The sequence below is a fragment of the Calypte anna genome, chromosome Z (assembly GCF_003957555.1).
Source record: "Calypte anna isolate BGI_N300 chromosome Z, bCalAnn1_v1.p, whole genome shotgun sequence".
Lineage (NCBI taxonomy): Eukaryota > Metazoa > Chordata > Aves > Apodiformes > Trochilidae > Calypte > Calypte anna.
The window spans coordinates 32,684,913-32,708,805 of NC_044274.1; the positions used below are offsets into that span (position 1 = coordinate 32,684,913).

At 39.4% G+C, this 23,893-nt stretch overlaps 1 protein-coding gene across 1 annotated transcript; it reads left to right on the top strand.

Moving 5' to 3' along the window:
• The first annotated feature begins 5,606 nt into the window (after positions 1–5,606).
• Positions 5,607–9,738, top strand: LOC103539251 (cryptic protein). Its single transcript, XM_008505748.1, has 6 exons — positions 5,607–5,629; positions 6,145–6,194; positions 6,336–6,512; positions 7,408–7,516; positions 7,607–7,716; positions 9,614–9,738. The coding sequence occupies exons 1-6, from the start codon at positions 5,607–5,609 to the stop codon at positions 9,736–9,738; spliced, it is 594 nt and encodes a 197-aa protein (XP_008503970.1).
• Positions 9,739–23,893: the final 14,155 nt, after the last annotated feature.

A 23,893-nucleotide genomic window follows, 5' to 3' on the forward strand; every position in this document is an offset into this window, starting at 1 on the left:
CTCAGGAGGCTTTCTTTTCCTACTACAATACTGCTAAGAAACAAGCTAAGCCACACTGTAATACGTAGGAATTAAAACAGTAGGGGAAACACCTGACATCTTATTCAAACTTTTAATTGCTTTGGTCTTTAATTCTAGGGTGGATCACATGACTGAGTGAAAATTTCATTCAAATTTCAGCTGACAGCACACAAAAAATGCTGAGCCAGGTCAAAAAAACATCATTAAACTCAGCAATTTCATTTTTTATAAGGAAAAAGTAGATCTTCAGAGTGACGGCTAAGGTAATTTTGCAAGACAGATATAGCTTGAGTGCATAACTGCACTCGTAAAGTATACCCCAATGACCCCTTAGTAAGACAGCACAACTGTGTTAGGCAGCCAAGCAGAGCCCATTCTTAAACCTGAAATATTGACCCAGCATTCTGAATGGTGGACAAGACACATAAACACACCTGATAACATGTGGAGAAGAACTGCATTCAGCTAAAAATGTGGTAGAACTCAGCACTACTAACTCCCAAAATACCTTCTGTCTCTTTGCAAAGCCTGAGGTGGTTAAAAACACCCTCTTTTCAAACCTCAAAATAATGGTGCAAAAATTCCTTTTCCCCAGTACCTCTCTTTCCTTCAGTAAAATATGAAACCTTATTTTACTCAAAGAATAAAAAACGTCTGGGTCTTACAGTCTCTTAGTGTTCATGTTGGTTCATTTGCCAAAGAACCTTTCCTTCTGAGGAAGGTAACTGGGAATCACCTTATCATTTCCACTGTGTACTCTTAGAATTTTAGGGTTTTTTTCTGTATACAAAAGACATAAACTACATTCATTTTCATTACAAACCCCTCTGATTATCATATTGATTTTTTTCCATCATGTTTAATGATGAATATTTTAGGCTCACAGTAGACGGAAAAAAACCAAGATGCTCTGAGGCTGGTTTTATCCCATAAATTTGCACCAATCTGTGACAGAGCATGACATCTCTCTACAACATCTGCACAAGTCCCTTTCCAGAGGACTGCTGTAGTTTTTTCATTTGGTAGCGTCACTCCTATCTGGTTTGTACTAATCTTCATCTGTGTGATGTCAGAGAGTGCAGGATGACTGCTCTACTCATATGAATTAGTCCTAATAAGATGAGAGCACAGAAGGTGGCATCATTATCATGTGAATATATAGGCTGTTATTTCTTAGGGAGGGGGACACCAGTTTAAATTTATGTATTAAAATCTATTTACAAATTCCTCAGTCAATTTTATGTGGTATAAGTCATCTCTGATGCAGAAAAGGGCTGCCTGTTACAGTGTCATGGTGGCTTATCCCTGCCTCCTGCTTCTCTTAGCACTAGTGCTTATGTGGCAAAATGCATCAGGGAACTGATTCAGCTCAAAATTAACAACTTTTTTCTTTTTGCCAGTTGAGTTTTCATCCAGATAAACTCTCTGCTCCAGTTCACTAATGGCTGCACGAACAGTAATGACAGTGTGAGAGAGGCATTATGAACAAATACCCCATGGCATAACACAGAGAGCGATTCATCCTTTTAACATTAGCAACCATTTATCCTGCTTAAGTTGATCATTGACCTGTGACATCAGCTAAATTGAAGAAAGCCACTGTATGGATTATTTTATTTTTCCTGCTCCTCATTTACTCAAGTCATTAGTGGCAGATTCTGACCAAACAAATGTAAGCCATTCTTAACCTGGAGAAAAAAAACTTTCACGTGGCATTTACACTGCTTATTTGAACCAGCCCAACATCTGTGCGTGTGTCTGATCCCCATTTCCCATACATGGAGGTGAAGAGGCAAAAAGAGCAAACTCTACAATCCTACATGAAATTCCTGACAATCATAAGCACTGGTCTGACCAACACCTGCCAAGAAAGTTATGTGACATCATAAAAATAACCAGGTTTTCTTGTATTTAAGTTTTGCATGGCCTTTAGAAAGCAAGAGCACTTGGCTAGCTGCCAGAAGTCCTAATTAAGAAAAAAAGAAAAAGAAAAAAAAGCCAAAAAAAAAAGAGAGGACCATATGTCACACAGGATGACGGGTTTGATACACAGAAGTCTCTATTCCCAATATTTCAGTAAGTGTCCAGTAAGGATAATTGCATTCCATTGTTTTCCACAATATTCCTTACACCTGATTTAACATTCCCCTGTCTGTTTATAGAGATCTCATCCTAGCCTTAAGCTGATATTCAGGAAACTAACGCTTTCTAGTCAGCAGGCACTTTGCCTGCACTGGGCATCATTGAACTTTGCTCCCTCCTTAACATGCCTTTCAGCACAGCTTCGAGGAAGCCACAGAAAAGTTGTTGCTTTTGTGGGTTTTTTTCCATTGTTACCTCCATTCCTGAGGCATCTATCACTCCAGAAGTTCTCAGAAATACTGAGATTCTCAGTATACAGAAATTCCTAAGAATACTCAGGAATACAGCATGTATGAGACACTAATATACAAAATGAAATAGGATGTATTATCCATATTTTATCTTTCAGTGTTTTGGCCCACTTGCACATTGGGAAGCAGTGCTGGAAGATGTGTGCTAAAGCTCCCTGAATGAGGACAAGAGCAGTTATGTGGCCTAATAAAGTAATACTGTATGATCCTGCTACCCTTATCCATGTAGTCAACTTGACCTGCTGTCAGACCAGCACTACAGACCCCTAATTAATGGTGAGCCATCTCCTGTGTATGCAGGACTTAATTGAAGCACTCAAGACCTGCTCTTTAGTTGGCTCCACTCTTATCTGACTTTAAGCTGATAAAGGGAATGCATCTACCCACACAACAGCTCCTCAAAAACCCCTGGGCAGAAGCAATCATTTTCTAGAAGATTCTGTCAACAGTAAACAGCAGCACTTTCCTGCCATGTCACACCAATCTCAACTCTACAGGACACCCAGGCAACACCAGCATCTGACCAATTTATGTTTTCCCCATTCCTATGTTTGCCTTGCCAATGAGGCTGTTGAGAGAAGGACACAAGGAACAAGGTATCACAGCAAGAAATGTTTACCAGCTGCTTTACAGTTCCACAGGTTGTTAGCTCTTGCAGTTACAGGGATGACTTCTGATCTTAAACAAATGACACAGGGTGTGAAAATTGATCAATATATCTTTACCAGCATCCCCATTTTGAAAGTCATCTTCGGTATAGGGCTGGGAATGTGATATGCAGAGAAGCTCTGCAGGATAACTATATTGACACTGTATTGAGTCAAAAAACAGTGTGATGTTCCTGTGTTTGCTCATCTCTGTTTATTTTTTCTGTCTTCAATCTATGGGAGGGGGTAAACCAACAAACTAGATACCAAATTATGGTCTTACAGCCTCTGAATGTTGTAGTTTAAAATGATACTATCAGTTAGACCAAATTGAAAATTAATGTTTTGTTCCTAATACAGTAACAAAAACCAGTGAACAAATGTTACTACAGCTGCTCTTTTTAAACTCAAAATACTAATCCCATTATACAGCTAGAGAACTTAAATGAAAGAAACAAATTGTTTGGGTTATATTTTCTACAAGTAAACATTTCCATAGGTTTTGTGAATACATGCAAAAATGACACATCTTTAATTTTGTGTGAAACATGCAGTCCTAATTCAGAACATCATCTGTTTCCACAACAGTACGTTATAGGTTTTAAGTACCTAAACCCTGATACATGTTTAGTTTAGCAGTTCTGGTGAATCTACAAGCGAGCGGAGGCAGACAGCACAATTGTGAGAGTAACCTCTATCTTAAAAATTTATTCTATTTAAGACAGAAAGAACAACATCCCACCCTGAATTAACATATGTGACTTTTATCATGACTTTCTTTCTATTAAATATCATACCTGTAGATGTTAGCATTAGTGACATCGTAAGTTCTTCTAGCTCTGATTTAGTTGATTTATACATAGATGTACATCACAAGCCCTCAATTTCAAGACTTCGGTATAATTCTGGAACAATAGCTTAATCTGCATCAGCATAAATTAATAAGAAACATAAGACACATTATGAAATAAGTTACTGTGAGCCTGAAGTATTTAGCCTGCATTTACAGGAAATGATTGATCTTAAGCAGTTGCATCAGCACTGGGAATGTCTTATTCACTAAGATTGAGGTAGCCCAGCAGAGCATCTCCTGGAAGTATTCCCTACAGAAACAGACATTTCACATCTCCAGCCATTTATTTCCCCCTCTTGTTGGAAACCAGTGCCTCCACAGGAAACAGGAAAGAATTTGCCATCAGAACACTCCATCTGCTTCAGTGTTAAGCAGGTGGCTTAAATCAGACAGCTCGTTTGGTAAATAAAATCAGCCTTTGTATCAAATTGGAGGAGAGGTGTTCACAGCTTCCAGACCATTACTTTAGATGGGTCAAAGCTGACAAATGTCAGTCAAAGGAAGCTACAAACAACAAGACATGAGAATGTCTTTAGCAAGTACGGCCATTTCTTCTGCAGCTCTCTGACCCATATGCCTGATGTGATCTTGTATCTAGCAAAGGTGCAATTTGTACTGTCTTGATTTGCACTGGCACAGCAAAAGCATCCCTCTTCCACAAGCCCCCTCCCCCCCTCCAAGCAAACAAACAACCCAAAGTTGTAATGCTGCAGTTTCCTGTCACAGATTAAGGCCAAGTGTACTCTGGGGCTCAGGTAGAACCATTTGAGAAAAGTCTGCCCAGAGCCACTGTGCAACTGCAGATCTTTTTGCTGATACTCTTGAGCCATAGTAAAATTGTATGAGTGGCTCCAGCCCATTTCAGTGCATGACACAAAATAAATCTAGGTGTCTGACGGTTATTGCATCGACTCAGAATAGGAATACTCCCTAATGGGTCTAATTTAACTAGTAGTAAAGTTTTAGATGGTATTTCAAGAGCTTACTAGAAGCTCTTGTGAGACAACAACATTCTGTCAATAGATGCATACTGCTTTCTGTAGTACTTTTGGTAGAAATCTCTAATTCTGTCCCTAAGGTTCGTCTGTGTTGCAGTGGTACAGTTTCATAAAGTAGCAGCACCTGTGGAAAACCCTGGTAGACACAATGCAAATCGGTAGAATTGACACTTTTAAAACTTTGTTACATACCTGTTGTTGTTTAATATATATCTATTATAGTTCTGCAGAGTAGTTTTTCTTCCCCATGCAGTAGGTGGTAGTACAAGAGTTTGTTGTTGGTGTTTTTTGGGTTTAAGTTAAAAAATAAACGTGTTGAGATCTTCCTCTCTTGGGCTTGTTTTTTATTTGTGGTCATGGGCCCTTAAGTACAAGCCCCCACGGCAGTCGGTGCCTCATCTTGCTCCACCCTTCAGCTGTGCATGTAAATTGGGGGCAGGACAGAAACTCTCAGCGCTAGGACATGGTCTCTGCTTGCCAGGATCTCCGTGAGGGCTCAGTAACTGGGGACTGTCTGGTTTTGATTTGTTGTACGCTGGACTGAAGGATAAAAGTTTCAACCATTCTCATTTCTCCTTATTTTGTTTCTGCGTATGGTGTGAGGACTGCTGCATGCAACAACCTCAGTGAGGGGTTTTGGACCTCTGCTCAAGCTTTCTTGGAGTACCTCACGGGTATTTCACGCGGAAGGAAAATGTACTGGGAAGATCATGTTAGGTAAGGCTGAGTGAGCTGCCATTGGCCTTCTCTAGCCAAGGATGCTGTTACTTTTAGCAGTGCTTTCTTTTTGTCTGATAATCAGCCCAGGAAGCTGGAACAGCAAGTGAAGGCTAATATTTTCTGCTTGCCTTTGCTGCCTTTGTAGCTGCTGGCAACAACTTAACTAGCGATAAAGAAAAGCAGAGAAAGAGACAGAAGCTAATGTATGGAATCCGTAGCTACCTGGAAGCAGGCCTAATCTATATACCCGTGTTCTTCCTCGATCTGCAAACCTCTCCCCCCTTCTGCAAGTTTAATTTGATATTGTTGATTTGTTAATTCGTATTGTTACTTGATGAAAATGTGTATAGTTTCCACTATCAATTACTGATAAAGCTTTGAAAAATTCTTCCCCTCCATCTTCGCTTTGGTGTTTGTATCTTAATATCACAATTATTTCAGCTCTTTGAGGGGTTTTGTTTGTTGTGGGGTTTTTTGTTTTGCTTTCTTTTGGTTTTCTTTTGTTTTTTTAGAATTCTTTTTACTGTGACTCTGGTTTGGCAGACTGTTCATATAGGAAAAGGTAAGGAAAATGTCATGTTTTCCCTCATGCCCTCCCTTCTCCCGTGTTTCTCCTGTACATTTACAATTTGCATTTTTTCATTACAAGCTAGCCTTCTCTTCCATGTTTGCCTTATATGCCAACATATTCCTTCTTGTCAAGGCTGTGAAAAAGAAAAAAATGAAGAAGATGTAAAAAGTCTAAATGCCACAGCACAAAAGCCTCAATCCAAGAACGAAGGGACTGTTATAAACGCACTCAGTGACATGAATCAAAGTTATGAAAGCCGAAAGCAACAGAATTCCAGGGCACTGGTACCTTTCACTGGGATTACAGAGAGTAGGTAACATTTATTTTTAAAATAGCGGAAAATTGCTTTGTAAAATATTGTATCACAATAATGCTTTGACTGTCATCTAGGGACATTGCAGCCTGTTGATTTTCTTTGGCTGCTCATTTAAATTGATCCCCAAGGCCACGAAATGGTGACAAAAATTTAAGGTACAATCAGGGATCTCCCTGCTGTGGTGACAGAAAACAGGGAAGAATGCTAGGAATTGAGAAGTGGTTCGTCCCTTAGACTTGTAAAAGTGTTGGTAAAATTTTTTAAAATTACGGTTTTTTGTTTGTTTGTTTTAATGCACCATATTTCAGGATATTTTTGTTATTTAATAAAATAAATTTTCTCCATGTAAGAGCGAAAGTATTTTAAGGAAAAACAAAGGACAGACTTGTGCTCCCTTCCATACATATGAAGGTTTAGTTTTTTTTAAATTGGTACTCGGTCCTTGGAGTCTGAGGAAGCCCCGAGGGAGAATTTTCCGCCCCTCAGGACAAGCAGCTCCTCCTAATAACAACGCCTTCTTAATTCAAAAATAAGCACCACTTCCCGGTAACAACGCACCGCTTCTTAATGTGACTGAAAGTTGCCTCCGTCAAAGTGAAATATTTCTCTTGAATATATAGCGCTGCTACGGGACTTGTCAGGCGTTGCTTCTTGAATGTCCTGTAATCCCTTGTAGTTTGGCCCTAATCCTTAACTAAACAAACTGGGTTTAACTGAACAAACACTCTTAACAGGCAGATAATTTTATTGTCTCTAAAGACAATAAAACAGATACCCTCAAGATCCGTTGGCAGCTGGAAAGAATTGAAAGAACAGGTGATGAAAACGGGGAGACTGGGGGCCCCCGGGGATGCTTGGTAACCTCTGTAATATAATACTGTCTTGCAGGTAAAAAACTGAACAGAAACTGCTGCCACAACGGAGGGACCTGTATCCTAGGAGCTTTCTGCGCCTGCCTGAAGCATTTCACTGGCAGATACTGTGAACATGATGAGCGGCAAAGGTAAAAAACAAGCAAGCTGCTCTGGATGGTTATTTTCTGTTGTGGAGTCTGGTATGTACCAAATGTCTCTCTTGCCCTTGACAGCAACTGCGGCAGCATTGCTCACGGCGCCTGGATCCTGAAGGGCTGTTGGCTGTGTCGGTGTGGCTACGGTACTCTGAACTGTCTCTCAGAAATAATGCACGGCAACTGTGGTAAGCAGTGGCCTTAAATCACCCTTTTTAACTTGTGGATAAACAGAACTGCCTTCTGCAAAGGTCGTCTACCTTGTAGAGTGCAGTATGTGCTCTGTTTAAATTTCTACAGCAGCCTGCTTTTCTTCAGAGAATGCATCACTGAGGCAGTAAATAATACTCCTGTTGCCTGTATGGTACATCATGTAAAATACTCAGAGATCTTTATAATGCTGTGAAGTAGGAAACAGTTCTGTTTTAGTTAAAAATTATAAGGATTAAATATTCTTCAGTTCCATGAAACCTGCACATGTCTATGATGTCCCACTCATGCAGGGCCACTTGTACCAGTAAACTACATCTAAGGATTCCAAAATGTTTGCTAGATGAGGTAGAAAGAAAAAAAATGCATAAGCTGGTGTGGCAGACGTAGAAAACAGTATTTCATTAGAGAAACTTGAATTTTGAAAACTTGCATGTTTTTGCATAAATGACTAAGTTCCAGACTAGTTTCTGCCATTTTTGTATCTTAATCATCAATATTCGTGTTACAAGACTTGAGCACACTGCACAAAGTGTGTGTCTGTAGTTCTGATCCATGTAAAGGAGTAGTAGTACCCAGTAGGCTTGAAGGCACTCCTGCTTGAAGCCAGGTCTTTATATACCAGCCTGTGAAAATCCCAGTATAAAAGTTGGAGTATTTTTGAAAGTAAGGAATCAAGTGGCATCAAAACTTGGAAGATTGTTTCCCAGGTATTTTCCATGGAGGACTGGCTACTGTGATCCACATGGTTTTTATATAATTCTTTTAATTAATAAAAGTTTAATATTATTTTCTCTCCAGTGGCAAATCTAGTGCAACATATTATTGTTCTTCTCCAACCATGATGTCTCAATCCTACTCTGTACTGCAATATACTTTCCTTCAGCTCTGCTAACATCACTAGTTTGCAAAAAAAGGCAAAACCAGCTGACCTACATAGCTTCAAGATCAATTTGTATCCTGAGAAATATTACTAGCCACTTTCTTCCTGACCAGAATCCTACCTGAGTACCAGTGAATTGAAGGTGTGACTCCTGAGTTTTAAACCACCAGACCAAAAGTTAATATAGATTTCAAAACTTGTGCCTCTTTGTTGTCCAGGATATGCCACACTGTGTGTTAAGTTCTCAAAGAAGCAAAATGCAGAAGAAAGGTGACATTTCTATCTTTGCAACCACAGACAAAAGAGGATGGAAAACAACACACAAAAAGAACTACCACCAAAGCCACTTTTGTATTGAATTCATCTCTATTGACTAATTATGCATGGAACCCAATTTGCTCATGAAACTCTTCAGAAGAGTTAAATGCTAAAGTTTCCCTGAGTGTTCACCTTTCAATCAGACCTATTTTTTTCAGTTAGGAGAAAAAGACCTAATAGGCCTCACCTTGCTCAGTAAAAGCGGTCTAATGCTTACTACTCTTACACTCATCTTAATAAAGACAATAAAGGTGCCAGTGGAGAATCATCTCCTTATCCTTTGAGCAGGTCGCTCAGTAGCTTTCACGGGCGTAAGGGTATGGTTTTCTGCTTGTGCTATTACATGAAGCAGCTTCTTGTTAAATGAAGGGTTAAAAGGCTACTTGGCAGACTTGAGAGCATACCTCTTGTAAAGATCTTGCTCTTGTTTGGTATTTACATTTGATTATTCTGAGATTAATGTCTGCAAGAGCTGATAAGTGCTATCAGTTGCTCCTCAAACGATCACTGATGGGGCATCTATTTACATCTCTTTCCCCTGAGAATAGCTCCTTTGAGTGGCTTTAACAGCTGATACATTTAACTTGAGTACCTGTGAGATCTCCGAGGACTTTAAAAGTGTCTTAAAAATTCTGATTTTACTTGTTAACCATTTTTTTCTTGATATTTTTTAGAACTGAAATCAGAAAGGGAGGAAATTACCAGACTATATTCCAATGGCCTAAGATTACAGCAAACATCATTTGCGCTCGCTTGCATCCTCACGGCCTTCCTACAGCTCTGCTGCTGGCAACTGTGAAACTGGACAAGGGGAAACATCTTTGGGTTGATGTTACAGAAGACACTTCTAAACACATGTTGGAGGCAGATAAAGTATTTGCTAAAGCTGAAATGCTTGGATTATTATAAATTCAGATTATATGAATGTGAAGTATTTATTATTATATTATTATTATATTACTACTGTCAGTGTCTGATTATAATGATTCTGTAGTTCTGAAATACCATTCTTCCAGTGGAAGCAAACCCCCTCAGATCACCTATGGCTTAAGTATTGTAAATTACAGTAATTTTTTTTTTTTTTTTTTATGTACACAGTACAACTATTTTATCAAATAAAGCTGCTTTTGTTTCTGAAGAGCTTTTATGTTGGGCTTTATTTAATCTTGAAATTTTTTACTTACCATTTCTCATTGCATTGAATCCTGTAAGAAAACCATCAGAAAAACTCACAGTAGTATAAACAATCTAAAATTTGAAGGAATAATGAGGGTTTCAAGGATAGATGTATTTTAAACTGTAATATATAGTACAGCAGTAGAAGTTCTGTAGTTTTTCAGGTTTTATTATTATTTATTATAGCTAAATTGTACACAAACATTCTTAGGCAGGAAGTGCATGTTTCGAAAGAACACATAGCTGATACTTGTCTTTTAGAGGTTTATTTTATATTTCACATCCTAGAAATACTAGCATTGCTTTTTTAAAAGAACAGCAAAGAGAAAACTTTAAAATTTTTCTTTTAGGGAAACCTTTCTTGATTTATGTAACATCTAAATAAGAGTATTTCTAGGCTATAAAAATAAAATAAAAATGTTTTGAATGTGTACTTGTAATACAAATTTATAAAACATCAGAAACATGTTTATTTAAACAAACAAACAAAAAAGGTTGCAAATACAAGCCTAAAAATGTACCTTCATTCTTTGAAGGTGGAGGTGCCATGTGAAAGCAATGAGATATATAATTTTGTTGATTTAGAAGACATTGACCTGTACATATAAAGTTTTATGTATATAATTCTTGAATTTTCTAATTTGGTGCCACAAACCAAGAGAGCAACCCATATATTAAGCAGAGAAGGATGAAACACCAACATACACCATAATATTGTGGCTGCCTTTGCATCTAACACTATTCAATAACAGATTCTTTCCACGTTGTCTCCCTACAAAGCATGTTCATGTTAAATACAAAGGATTCAGACTGCTCCTTTCCACACTCCAAACCTGAGTAGAAAGAGTAAGATAAGACATAAGATACACTAGACCACAAAAGGTCCTCATTATTTCCCTCAAACTTAACTTGGGCCCATATGCCTGCACTTCCACAGACTTTGAAAAGGAAGTATCAGCTTTGGACAATTAAATACCAAAGAGACCAGCTGAAGGAAGGGAGTCATGCCTTTATTTATCAGATGTTAAAATTGCAGGAATGCCATTGTGAAAACCTCTTGTCTTGACATAAAGCATACCTGAGAAGTGTAGGCAATACAGATTGTAATGTGCTTCAAATAGGCTTTACTTCTTGAAGATGCATGAAATGTGAAAAGTACACAGTCAAAATACATCTGAAATAATACTTTTTTATCCCAATGGATGACACACAGAGACATAAAATACTGCAATTAACAAAATGAAAGTGATCTAATACAAGTTTTACATCAGAAGAGCTATTTCTGTTGCAATAACATCCACAGCAGATTTAATAAGGAAAATTTGATTTGGAGTAACTTCTTATATAGATGAGCTTATGTGCATATAAGAGTCACCCTGAAGGAGCTATACATGATTGTGTCTGTATTACTTGAAGGGTTAGAGCAATTGAAGTCTAGTTAAGTAACATGTTGATGTTGTACCAAACCATCAGTCTAAGACATCTATTTAAGAAGCAGCAAGGCAGAGTTTCTATAGTTGCAAACCATCCCACAGGGGGAGGGGGAATTTAGCTCAGTAACTGATTCTTACTCGTTTCAGTGTGAACTACTGCTCACTCAATACCAGGCTTTGAAAATTTTCTCCTGTGTACCTGGAACAAGAGAGGATTCTGTTAGTTTGTTTCTAACCTAACAGTTCCTTTTATCTATTTTATGACATTGCATTGGAAAAATGTCTTCAGAACCATTTTTTATCTACCATATTATGGCATAAATTATCCTTAGTGATAGTAAATTGTGGAAAATGTCTGTCTTTGTGTCAGGGCTCTGAAAGTTGCTACAAGTAAGCAAAACAGAGTACATTCTGTTGTCCTTGTATACCTCTTAAGGAGAGAAGGCCACAGGAGTTGCATTTGAAGAAAAATAGGTTTCTCCTTAAGTTAGAGAATAGGAGGGAAAAAAAATTAAAAAATAAGGAAAGAAGAAAGAAAAGCATTTAGAAGCTGTCCCATGCCTAGTGTTACTCACAAATAAAAATATAACTAAGAAAGAAAACCACACAGAGGAACAAAGGAATGCACTGTGTCACACTCTTTGCTTAGGTTAAAACTATCTTCTCTTTTATCTGTTTCCAGCTGTTTGCAAGAACAGATAAAAGAAAGCATTATTTTCCTCCCTTGCTACTACCATGTAGGCCTAGCCAAGCTTCTAACACTGCAATTACAAGCACTTCTATGAAGTTTGTTTATAGCAAACAGTGATGCTTGCTCTCCAACCCCATGCTAACTCTTTTTATAGGCCACTCCATCAAACCTGGCATGTCCCAGCAACAGACATTTGTTGTCACAAGTTCATGCATGTGCCCTCTCTATGAGCAGCCGCATCTGGGCAGGGGAAAGACTCTCAAAGAAGAATATTTACCAAATGCTTCACAACTCCTGGAGCCATTAGATCCTTCACTCCTTGCAGTTGACTCCAAAACTAAAGCAAACGGTGCGGGCCCCTGAGTGGCCCCCACAGCTTCACCCCCAGAATTGCTCTGCTACTCAGTTGCTGAACACTTGTGATAAGAACCCCAGGACAAGGGAACAGTGGGGGCCGTCTCCTTTGCAGCCAAGAACTTCTGGAGCTGGAGCTCTGAAGCCCGGCACAGGTCCACAGCAGATGCTTACCTCTGACTTCAATGTGCTGCCTGCTTAGAGGAAGCAATTTGTTTTGCATAAAGGCCACCTAATGTGCCAAACCTGAAAACTAACTTGCTGGCAACAGATGCTGAGGACTCAAAGTGCCACTCATGGAGCAAAAAAAATTTGATATGGTTACCTCATAAGGTGACTTTATTCCTAGCAAGGAGAGATGAATTTCTGTTGTCCCTGAGAAGTGCTAAAGGTGCCCTCTGGTCCCAACAGGCTTCCCTCACCTATAAATGTGAAAAAGGATTTTTTTTTTCCTAGCCAGCCAAAACAAACAGAAGTAATTTCTCACACTTGTTTATCCAGAGCTGGTCCTTTTAATTGGCGTGTTTAGTATTGCTGAGATCCACTTCACTCATTTCATTATTTGTCTTTCATTGAGTTTAACAGTGTCTCAGCAAGCTATGTGCCTGGATCGTTACACCTACCAGTTTCATAAGCCTGAGAGAGTATATAGCAACTTTATATTTTGACTTCCATTTATTGGAAAGGTGATATAGTACAGCAGGCTGGTTCATGTACTGAGCAGCCCTATAAATTGCAAGTCTTCTGGAGGCCTATCTAGTCACCCTGCAATCATTGCCTGTAATTCACTGCCCGTCTCACCTTTTTACAGCATAGTCATGTATAAGCATGGGAGAGTTAATGAAAACTGAGCATCTGTATACTTGTGCTCTACAAAATTACACTAGAGTCACAAGTACTCCTTGCTATTGCAAAACACACTGTTGGTCAGGGAGGACATTAAAACCTAATTCTCTCTGAATTTGACTGATTGACCTTGCTCTTGCCTGATGCTGCTATGAGGGTGACTTCTTGTTAAGGGTTTAAATCTGCCATATGCCACTGAAATAAAACCAGATGCCTTATGCATGTTGGGCCTGGCATTTGTCTTTAGGTACATGCTGACATAGCAATAACTGTCATTAGCAATGTCTTCACCTGTTGCAACCCAATCACAACTTTACAAAACTACAGTTTATAAATCAGGCTGTTGTTTTCCCAAAAGAATAGGTGGCGTCACTGTGAGGCTTCAGTTAAGATAATATTTGTGTGATAATGTCTGAATAAGGCTGGCAAAGGCTCAAAAGCAAATAGCCAGAAAGGCATCAGCATTATAATCTCACTATCAAGAGAAGGCATATTGTCCTGGCTGAGCCTCCTGGCAACTGCTCCTTTGGACTCAGAAAATCTCTTTATCTGCCAGACAGATACTTCTCTGAACTTTATACATGGCCTGGAATACACATGGTTACTACCTTTCACAATGCACAGACAGCTGTGAAAAAAAAGTAGCTATGAGGCCCCAGGTCACAAGACTGAAACTGGAAGGAATATGGGAGACATTTTCCATGTACCCATAGAGTTTTCTGTCATCAGACATCACAACAGTGCTGAACATTAACTTCCTTTATAAGCATAGCACAATATATCCTACATGTCTTACCAGAAGCTTATCTTTTGCCCTTTCTCTGCAATACGGCTCTTGTATCTGTTCAATATACAGAAAACTCTGTAAGACTCGTTCTACGCATAAAACATTTCAAAAGCTTTAATTCAGAAGTATCATATATAGACAAATGAAACACAGAATCTCTCTAGTCAAATTCTAGAAAGTTTTGTGGGGAAAGTTGTGCTTCCTGATTTCCTGTCCCCAAGATAACGCTTTTCCAATGAGTATGATGAAAAAAATTAATAAAGATAAAGAATTAATACAATGCTCAAAAGACAATCTTTGCAAAAGCATTGTTGAATAGAACAAGAAGAATCAGAACGAAAAAGAATAGGTGTCAAAGATTCTCCCCACCAGATTTTGTGTGTGAACTCTTCTGAGGATTGTTCCTTGAACCACAAAGTTTGAAAAGAAGGAGGAAGACTAATAGACCTGTCAAGTCTCACACTTTAAATATCAGTCTTGTTCTTTCAGTCACTTTATATTCTCTCACATCAAAACTGTATAATGCAAAACCAGTAATGAAGCAGCTTCTTGTCCAAGGAAGAAATTACAGCTGGAAAACAAATTGTCAGTAAACATTAGCTTTGAAGGTAAATTATGAAGGCTGTGTGATGCTGAAAATGCACTGAGCTCTCTTTTCCTGTTTGCTATGTTGGTGTTTGTATGCTCAGTTTGGCCAACAATATGCATGATGCATCTTGGTAACACAGCTGGAAATTTCCTAGTGCTTTTTAGCATCAGTCTTCAGAGTAAACAAGAAATGTAAGTGTCCTCCTTCCTCTGTGTCTCTCCTTTCCCTAGTTAGCCACAGAGGCTATACCCGCTGTGTGGATGTGTGAGTAGCAACTCAGTGGAAAAAAGACTTGTGCAGAAATGCTGTGCAGTACAACAACTCCAGCAGTCAAATAACATGCAACAAAGACAATTAAATACATTCCTGTGTTGTGTTTTCCTTTTGCTCGAGCACGCAGAATCACAGAATTGTAGAATAGTTTGGGTTGGACCTTTAAAGGTCATGTAGTCCGACCCACCACAGTGAGCAGAGACATCTTCATGGAAACATGGAATCACAGAATGGTTTGGGTTGCACAGGACCTTAAGGGTCATCTAGTTCCAATGCTTCTGCATGGGCAGGGACACCTGCCACTAGACCAGTGTGCTCAGAGCTCCATCCAGTCCAACCTTGAACACTTCCAGGGAAGGGGCATCCACAACTTTTCTGGGCAACCTGTTCCCATGTCTCATCACCTTCACAGCAAAGAATTTCTTCTTAATGTCTAACCTGAATCCACCTTCTTTCAGTTTAAAACCATTACCCCTTGTTTGTCACTACTGACTCTGCTAAAACTCTCATTTTTCTTCTAGCTTCTTCATGTACTGAACGGTTACCAAAAGGTGTCCCTGGAGCCTGCCCTTCTCCAGGCTGAATGACCTCAACTCTCTCAGCTTGTCTTCATGTGAGAGATGCTCCAGCACTCTGATAATCTCTGTGGCCTTCCTCTGAACTCAATCCTTGTCTCCATGTCCTTCTTGTATTGGGGGGCTCCAGAACTGGACATGGTACTCCATATAGTGTCTCATGAGACTGGAGTAGAGGGGCAGAATTACCTCCCTTGACTTGTTGGCCACATTTCTTTTGATATAATATAGCATATGGTTGGGTCTGGGGGCTGCAAGCGCAGATCTTCAACTGCATCATGTTTCTCTTCCAATCATCTCCCTCATCCAACCTGACCTTATTTGTTCCTAGGAATGGGGCATGTATCATCCTTTTGGACAACCAGTTCCACTGTTTCACCACTGTCATAATAAAAAAATTTCTTTCCTATATCTAGTCCAACTCTAATCTCTTTTCATCTAAAACCATTGTCTGATTGCAGCAGGTCCTGATAAAAAGTTTGTTCCCATCTTTCTTATGGGCATCTTTTAACTACTGAAAGACCACAATAAGGTCTCACCAGAGCCTTCTCTTTTCCAGGCTGAACAATCTCAACTCTTTCAGCCTTTCTTTTGTAGGAGGAGTGTCCTATCTCTCTGATAAATTCTGTAATCCTCGTCTGGATCTGCTCCAATACATCCTTTTAATTATATGCCTGTTATTAGCCATGCTAACGAAAAACAATAGCAAAAGTTCAACAGTAGAACATCAGTGCTAAAGTATATGTAGGAAACCCTTGTGTCTAACAGCTCCAAGAAGGAGTCATCCATGCAGGTAAAACTAGATAGCAAAGTATATGGTGTGAAGTATATGTCCAATGATGAAACTTTCTGAAGTAGTTTGAAGTGATAATAAGACTACAAAGGTATGTGTCTACTCTCTCCTTTGTACTGGTATCAGGCACAGACATGCCATCAGCCAGGTCCACTATTTATCCAATTAGAATTTTCTTTTCTGATTTTTTTAACCCAGTTGCCAGTTATATCACATATGCTGACACAGGGATGTGGCAGAAACATGCAATAATGGTGAAGGCTGTGAGCCCACAGTTAGACAAGCCAAAGCTGGTTACATAATCACTGCTTTAGTGCTTATAGTTCAGTTTTATTGCTAACAATTTAGTAAGTTATAAAGATCCTACACCCTATTTTCAAAAGAAGACAGTAACCTGGAATGCAGAGCTGATGGAAATAACCAATTTCATCTAACAGGTCAAAAACCTGTTCATAAATTCCCATTACACGTATAAGCAGTACAACATCCCACAGGGACAAGAGAAAAATCTAATTACGTACTTGGCAGCACTGACACGATTAATGGAATGTTTTATGCCATTTTGTCATTTCACTTTGGGAAGGATACTAAAATTCATAGAAGTTCCAGGAAAAATTATATAGGCATCATTTAAGATAGGAAAATATACACTACAATGAAAAATATAGTGAGATCAGTCCATTATGAAGACAAGAATAACCCGTAAATTGATTGCCCACAGGATTACATAGCAAGACAGTACCATTACTTTTCTGAACTGACAGAGATATTCTCCCTGTTTTACGCAGAACAGATGGTGTACCTTTCACCAGAAGACAGAGATGCCATTCATTACTAGTACTGAAAATTTAGATTCCTCAAGTATTTGCAGAGAGGCTGTTTATTTAACGTGTACTGAGTCAACGAACTGGCACCATTGCATGCATGTTGGTGTGTGAATGTGAATGTTCAGTGAATGGAGGCAATTCTGGGGCAGCCTTTGACTGCCGCAATCTCTGAAAGTGCAACAAATAAAGTGAAAGCCCAAAGAAATGCAGCAAAGAAAATGAGATATTATTAGCAATCTGTGCACTGCAAACAGTAACATTAAAAGCTATGAATGTGAATGGCAAGAAACATCACTGTGTTAAAACTTGGCTATATTAGTAGAGTACCTACAAGCCCTGATCAAGATTGAGATTTTACTGTGCTAGGCATTGTTCAAGTGCATAGGAGTAATGAACCGCCCTCAGCAACTGACAGAAGCTGATGGATTGTTTTCTGACAGTTAATAAGGTATCTGTCATCACAGGGTATGGCTCCATACTCCAAGGCAAAACCCTTAGTGCGTGCACACTCATACTTCAGTCATGTTTTTATCAGCCCTGATGGTTTTGCTGCTTATTTTCCACCTTCTCTGTACTGCTCCTACATGACGACGCCAGCACAGGCGCCACTCACCAGGAGATGGCATCATTAGAAGTTAATAACACTGCCTCTTAACTCTGCAGTCAGGTACAAGTGTGAGACTGAATATAGGTACTAATGAATTACTTCCTGAGCCTCACACTACTGATAAAACTAACACACCAAATTAAATCACAGCAAGTATTTGAATGTACGATGTCTGTTTTTGAAATGTAATCTTGAAAAGATGAAGGTGCTTTGACTGCAAACCATGCTTCCCTGTCCCGGGAAGTATTAAGGCTGAGCATCCTGTCAGCATGTAACAAAAGCTGTTCCTACATTTACTGTAGGATCAATGAGAGGCATCTTTTTCTTAGGCACATAAGATGAAGCAAATCTTAGACTGGTAAAAGGAAAATACAGTTATCTAAAGGTTATCACAGAACCAAAGTTATGGTCAATCAAACATTTTTTTCAAGTCCTTTTCATATCACATTTCCACTTTTGTTAGAGAAAACTTATCAAGTGAATATGCATGATCCAGACTACTGGAGAGATGAGGAGTGGTTAGAGTATTACTGTGAGAAGACTTACAGAAAGTGAAATAATTACCTTTAATCTTACTGTTCTATCAAAGATACCAAGGAAGCCACTTGCTGGGTTAAGTGTGTCAGAAAGACAAATTATACCAGCCCTGCGTGCATGGATTCTGGGGTGCTGAATACTAAACTTAAAGGAGTTTTATCAGATAGCCAGATGAAAAGGACTAGCAGGGACTTGTGACTTTTCAAGATTATATGCGTTGTCTGGCTTCTGGCACTTAAAGTTTGACAGTGTGCCAAGATACATGCATAAAATAAGCTTGAAAATATTTGTTTCCAAAAATCATTTGTTTGTATAAATATTCAGGTCTTGAAACATTTAATAGATCAGAGGTAGAAAATAGACTATTTTATTTTGATAATATCATTTGGGGACACCATAAATAAGCACATTATGATAGGTTAATTAAAGCATTTCACAAAACTCAGCCTTATAAGCTGATGCTAAAGAGAAAAATGTGTCAGTGCATGAAATGACATTCCCAAGAGAGAAATTAGTTATCTGCTACATTTTTTGTTTGGGATTTTTTCCATAATACTTGTGTGCACTGACCTTGATATTCTGCATATGTGATTATCTTAGCTACAATAAAAATATTTCATTATTAATTCAAAATATACTGGAACAGATACTGGGGTATATGCTGCCTGATCTCCTCCTCTGTATCATTCTGCTCCTGAATACTGATGAGAACTGCTGCTAGGCAAACTGCATGGTTGATCTAACCTTAGAAAATATCATACATAAACAGCTCCACCTGTGATAACATGCCCAGGAATCAAGAGTGAAAGCAGACTGGCACTTCATTTGTGCCAGTGTAGTCCAAATCACAGACAGATTAAGGTCAGGAAAAATTGCATGGTGCTCTGGGCAATGAACTGCCTTCATTTAATAATTTGAGGAAAAATCTATGCTGGATGCCCTTTTTCCAGCTTCATACAGAATTCTTACATGTACTGCTGGGCTAACACCACACCTATGCTGCCATTAAAAAAAAAAAAAAAAAGCAGTAAAATCTCACAAATGAGTATCTCTTCTGCCAAGAGTCTTCCTTGTACTGATATAATACAGACTCACTACTGTATCTCTATTTGTTCCTTGCTATAATCTATATGCATACCCATATACATTCTAAAACTTCTGTTCCTTCATTTCCAAGCAGCATAGTCAATTCATCCTCACTTTCAAAATACCGAAGTGTTTCCTGCCAAAAACACTTCTAGCTGGCACATATAGTAGATAGGCTTTTGGAGATAACCATCTCTGGGGGACCATATCGCATGTAGTCCACCCTCTACTACAACTTCTGTTTAAACTCAGAAGATCTGAGATCTGATTTCTGTCTATCCCTTCTGTAAAGAAAAGGCACCAAGAAGAGCCAAGGGAACTGAGTTTCAGGAACAGCCTGAAGATATGGTTGTCAAAGCTCAGCTATGATAGCCAGATGATCGAACAAGAAACTTGAGTAACTTTTCTTTTAAGGTCAGGTCTAAGGAGCAATCCAGGGAAGAAGTAATGCAGGAGCAGTAATGTACTTCAAAGTCTGGTAAATGCTACTCCTCATCCTTAAATCTCACCAGCAAAAACATAACATAGCAATAAATTATTTTTCAGCCAGGGCTGATTATTGTGACACATGATATTGCAGATAATGGGTAGGATTTCATTTTGTTGAAGGGTTTGTGGTTCTCACGAGACTGGCTTACATCACATTTCTTTGGTCCTCTTTTTGTTTTCCATCAGCACTTATGATTCAGGCAGGAATATCATCTGAGAATCTGTGACTAGCCATTGTTAACAGTTTTTGCAGCTACCCAGCTAAAAAATACCCCCAAATGTATTCAACATAAATCATTGTACACTGACAACAGGTTTGTAGATCCATTCTAGAAGGTGGGTCTGGAAAGGATAGGACAATTTCCTCATAATGATATCCCAACAGCAGGACCTGTGCCACCTGGTGTACAACAAGCTGATGGACACACAGAATCAAGGTATTTGCTTTAATTTCCAGTTAAGTGCAGAAAAGAGATTTACCCTGCTTTTGGAGCAACAACAGTACATGATGAACTAACTGCTGGAGAACACCTTCCAGTTCGTTTAGTGAGGTTCAAAAGCATTGAGATATCCACAAAACACATGGGAATAATACATGGGAATATAACATGGGGACAGACGTGAAGTCACATAGTACAAGGCACGTGTGGCTTGAACCAGTCAGTAACACAAGAGTCAGAGTTGTACATTTCATAAAACCTTACATGTTTTGCCTTGGTCCACCCAGTCACCCAGTGTCAGCCACTTAGTAGAACAGCTCAAGGATCCAGCCTCACACAGCTTCAGAAGATAACTTCACCAGCAGCTAATGGGGCAACCCTGGCAGAAAAGGAAGGAGCCACCATGTAAGGGCTGTCACTTTCCAGGTACATAACAGGAACTCAGCAATGTGAAGTGAAGGTAGCTCCTATCAGATTCCCAACAGCAGGCCCAATGTCCTTGAAAATGAATTACCAGCTCCCTTTAAGTCTTCAAAATAGTTTCAGGACAACTGGAAGACACCTGTGAACATCAATAGGATCTATTTTTGTGATGAGGACCACGTATGTCTCCCAACTGCCTACCCAAGATTCTGAACATGAAGTTAAAGGGGGAGTTACAAGAGATACAAACTTCATTGTCTGTGCTGGCAGCCTTCTTTGCAAGAAAAGAGGAACTATTGATCCTGATTTCATGGGCCTTACATTAAAATGAAGGAGGTTACTATTTCAGGCCCATTTTTTTAATAGAACCACTGCTTTACATGGTTACCTTAACACTGGCACATAAGAGTGAGTCTCCTTTGTCCATGTGTTTTTTCATTTTCAGAGGTACATCAAAATTCTGGCTGCTGACCCCAAGGCCTCAAGAACATCTGCATGACTCATGGCATAGTTTGAAAAAGAACATATATGATCAGACCAAGATAACAGGAGGTCAACCATTAAGGACTTCTCAGAGAAATTTCCATTTTCAGGTCTTCATTCTGCTTGTATGAAGAATTCAAATTAACATAATTCCACTAGGAAATTCCAGAGTCATCTAACACCCTCAGCCATAATGCCCCTTCCTGATGTGAAAGTCAGAAGCTGATTGATACCTGAGATTTTCTTGGGAGTCAGAACGTATAGCGTTAATTTTATCCAAAATCAGGGGGCAACTGATACACAGTATGGTTCACTAAGACCTGGTTCTCTTGTCATGTTACAGTATGTGGCTTCACAGAAGAGATTGATATGGTAAATGTGTATGTATATGTACAACAGAGTGGCCAGGAACTTTAGCACCTGGTATATAGAGAGGACTGGAGAGAGGGGAATAAAAAAAAATATGCTTTGAATATGAAGCAGATCAGGAAACATCTTTGCTGAGTGGTTCACCTAATGGGTGTTAATGGTGTCTTGATCAGAAGTGACAAACACATGAACACTGACAAGAACAGTGTCTTCTCTTCAAGACAGGCAATGTCTAAGCATGCATGGGATGTGAAAATTATATTGCTTCCTGCTGCTTCTAGATTGTTTCAGCCATAAATAATCTTTCCATACTTGAAAGTCTCATGTTGTGCTGGTTCCTTTAAAGAAGTTCTTCAGTAAACCTAGTAGAAAAATGTTTTTCTTATCCTCTGCTGTTAGATGGAAGGGACATTTAAAGGTCATCTAGTACAAGCCTCCTCTGTGAGCAGGCACATCTTCAACAGGATCAGGCTTCTCAGAGCAAATTTATACCTAGTTTCAATCTATGCTCTTTTCATTTAAAACTATTACCACTTCTCCTATTAGAAGAGGTCCTGCCCCCATCTTTTTTTTAGCCCCCCTTTAACTACTGACAGGCCACAATAAGATCTCCTTGGAGCCTTTTCTTCTACAGGCTACACAACCCCAGCTCTCTGAGGCTTTCTTCATAGGAGAGCTGTCCCATCCCTCTGATCATTTCTGTGGTCCTCTAGATCCCCTCTAATAGGTCCATGTCTTTCTGTGCTGAGAATTACAGAACTGGACATAATACTTCAGGTGGGGTCTCACAGTAAAGGAGCAGAGGGGAAGATTCACCTCTCTAGGTTTGCTGGCAACACTTAATTTTCTGCAGCGCAGGGTATGGTTGACTTTCTGGGATGAAAACACACTGCTGGTACACATCCAGTTTTCTCTCATCACAATTCTTCTCCACAGGGTTGGTCTCAATCCTTTCATCCTTCAAACTGTAATGATACCAAGGACTGACACAGCTCAGGTGCAGGACATTGCACTTGGCCTTGAATCTCATGAGGTTCACATGGGCCTACTTCTTGGTCCTTCCAAATGGCCTCAAGTGATTTAGCATAGCTTCTAGAAAAATGTGTTTCATGCTGTTTCCAGGCACTGCTCTGAGGCTGACAGGTCAGTAGTTCACAAGTTCCTCCTTTCTAATATTTTTTTTAATTAATTGTTCTAGTCACCAGGGACTCTACCTGACTACTATGACTTTTTAAATCGAGAGAGTGGCCAGGTACTTTCCAAGATTACAAGCCTGGACTTCAGGCATACAGACCTTGATCATTTCAGGGATCTGTTGACCAAAGTACCATGGGACAAAGCTCTAGAGGGAAGGGAGGCCTAGAACATCTAGTTAGTATTCAAGGATCACCTTCTCCATGTCCAGGAGAAAAATATACTGACAAAGAGGAAATCAGGAAAGAATGCTAGACCTGCCTGGATGAACAAGAAACTGCTGGACACACTATCACACAAAAAGAAACTTTACAAGATTGGAAAAAAGGACATATAGAATGGGGAGCATATAAGGAAGCTGTCCAGACAGCAAGAGACCTGGTTAGAAAAGTCAGAGTTCAAATAGAACTAAATCTAGACAGAGAGATCAAGGGGAATAACAAAAATTTCTTTAGGTATATTATCAGCAAAAGGAAGACTAGGGAAGGTGTGGGCCCCCCGAGAAAGGAAATGGGAGGACTAGTGATGAGTGATATGGAGTAGGCTGAGGTTCTCAATGACTTCTTTACCTCAGTCTTCACTGACTGAGCCTCCAGCCACACTCCTTAAGTCACGGATGACAATGGCAAGGGTTGGAAGGAAGAACTGCCCATTGTAACTGAAGATCATGTTTGTGACCATTTGAAGAACCTGAAAGTGTACAAGTCATAGACACGATGAGATACACCCACGGGTACTGAGGAAACTGGCAGATGTGGTTACTAAACCTCTGTCTTTTATATTCCAAAAGTCAGGGCAGTTTGGTGAAGTCTGCAGTGACTGGAAAAGGAGAAACATAACCCCCATTTTCAAAAAAAGGAAAGAAGAAAGATCCAGGGATCTATAGGCCTTTAAGTCACACCTCTGTGCCCAGAAAAATCATTGGGAAGATCGTCCTGGAGGCGCAGCTGGAGCAGAAGAATAACGAAGTGGTGAATGGGTA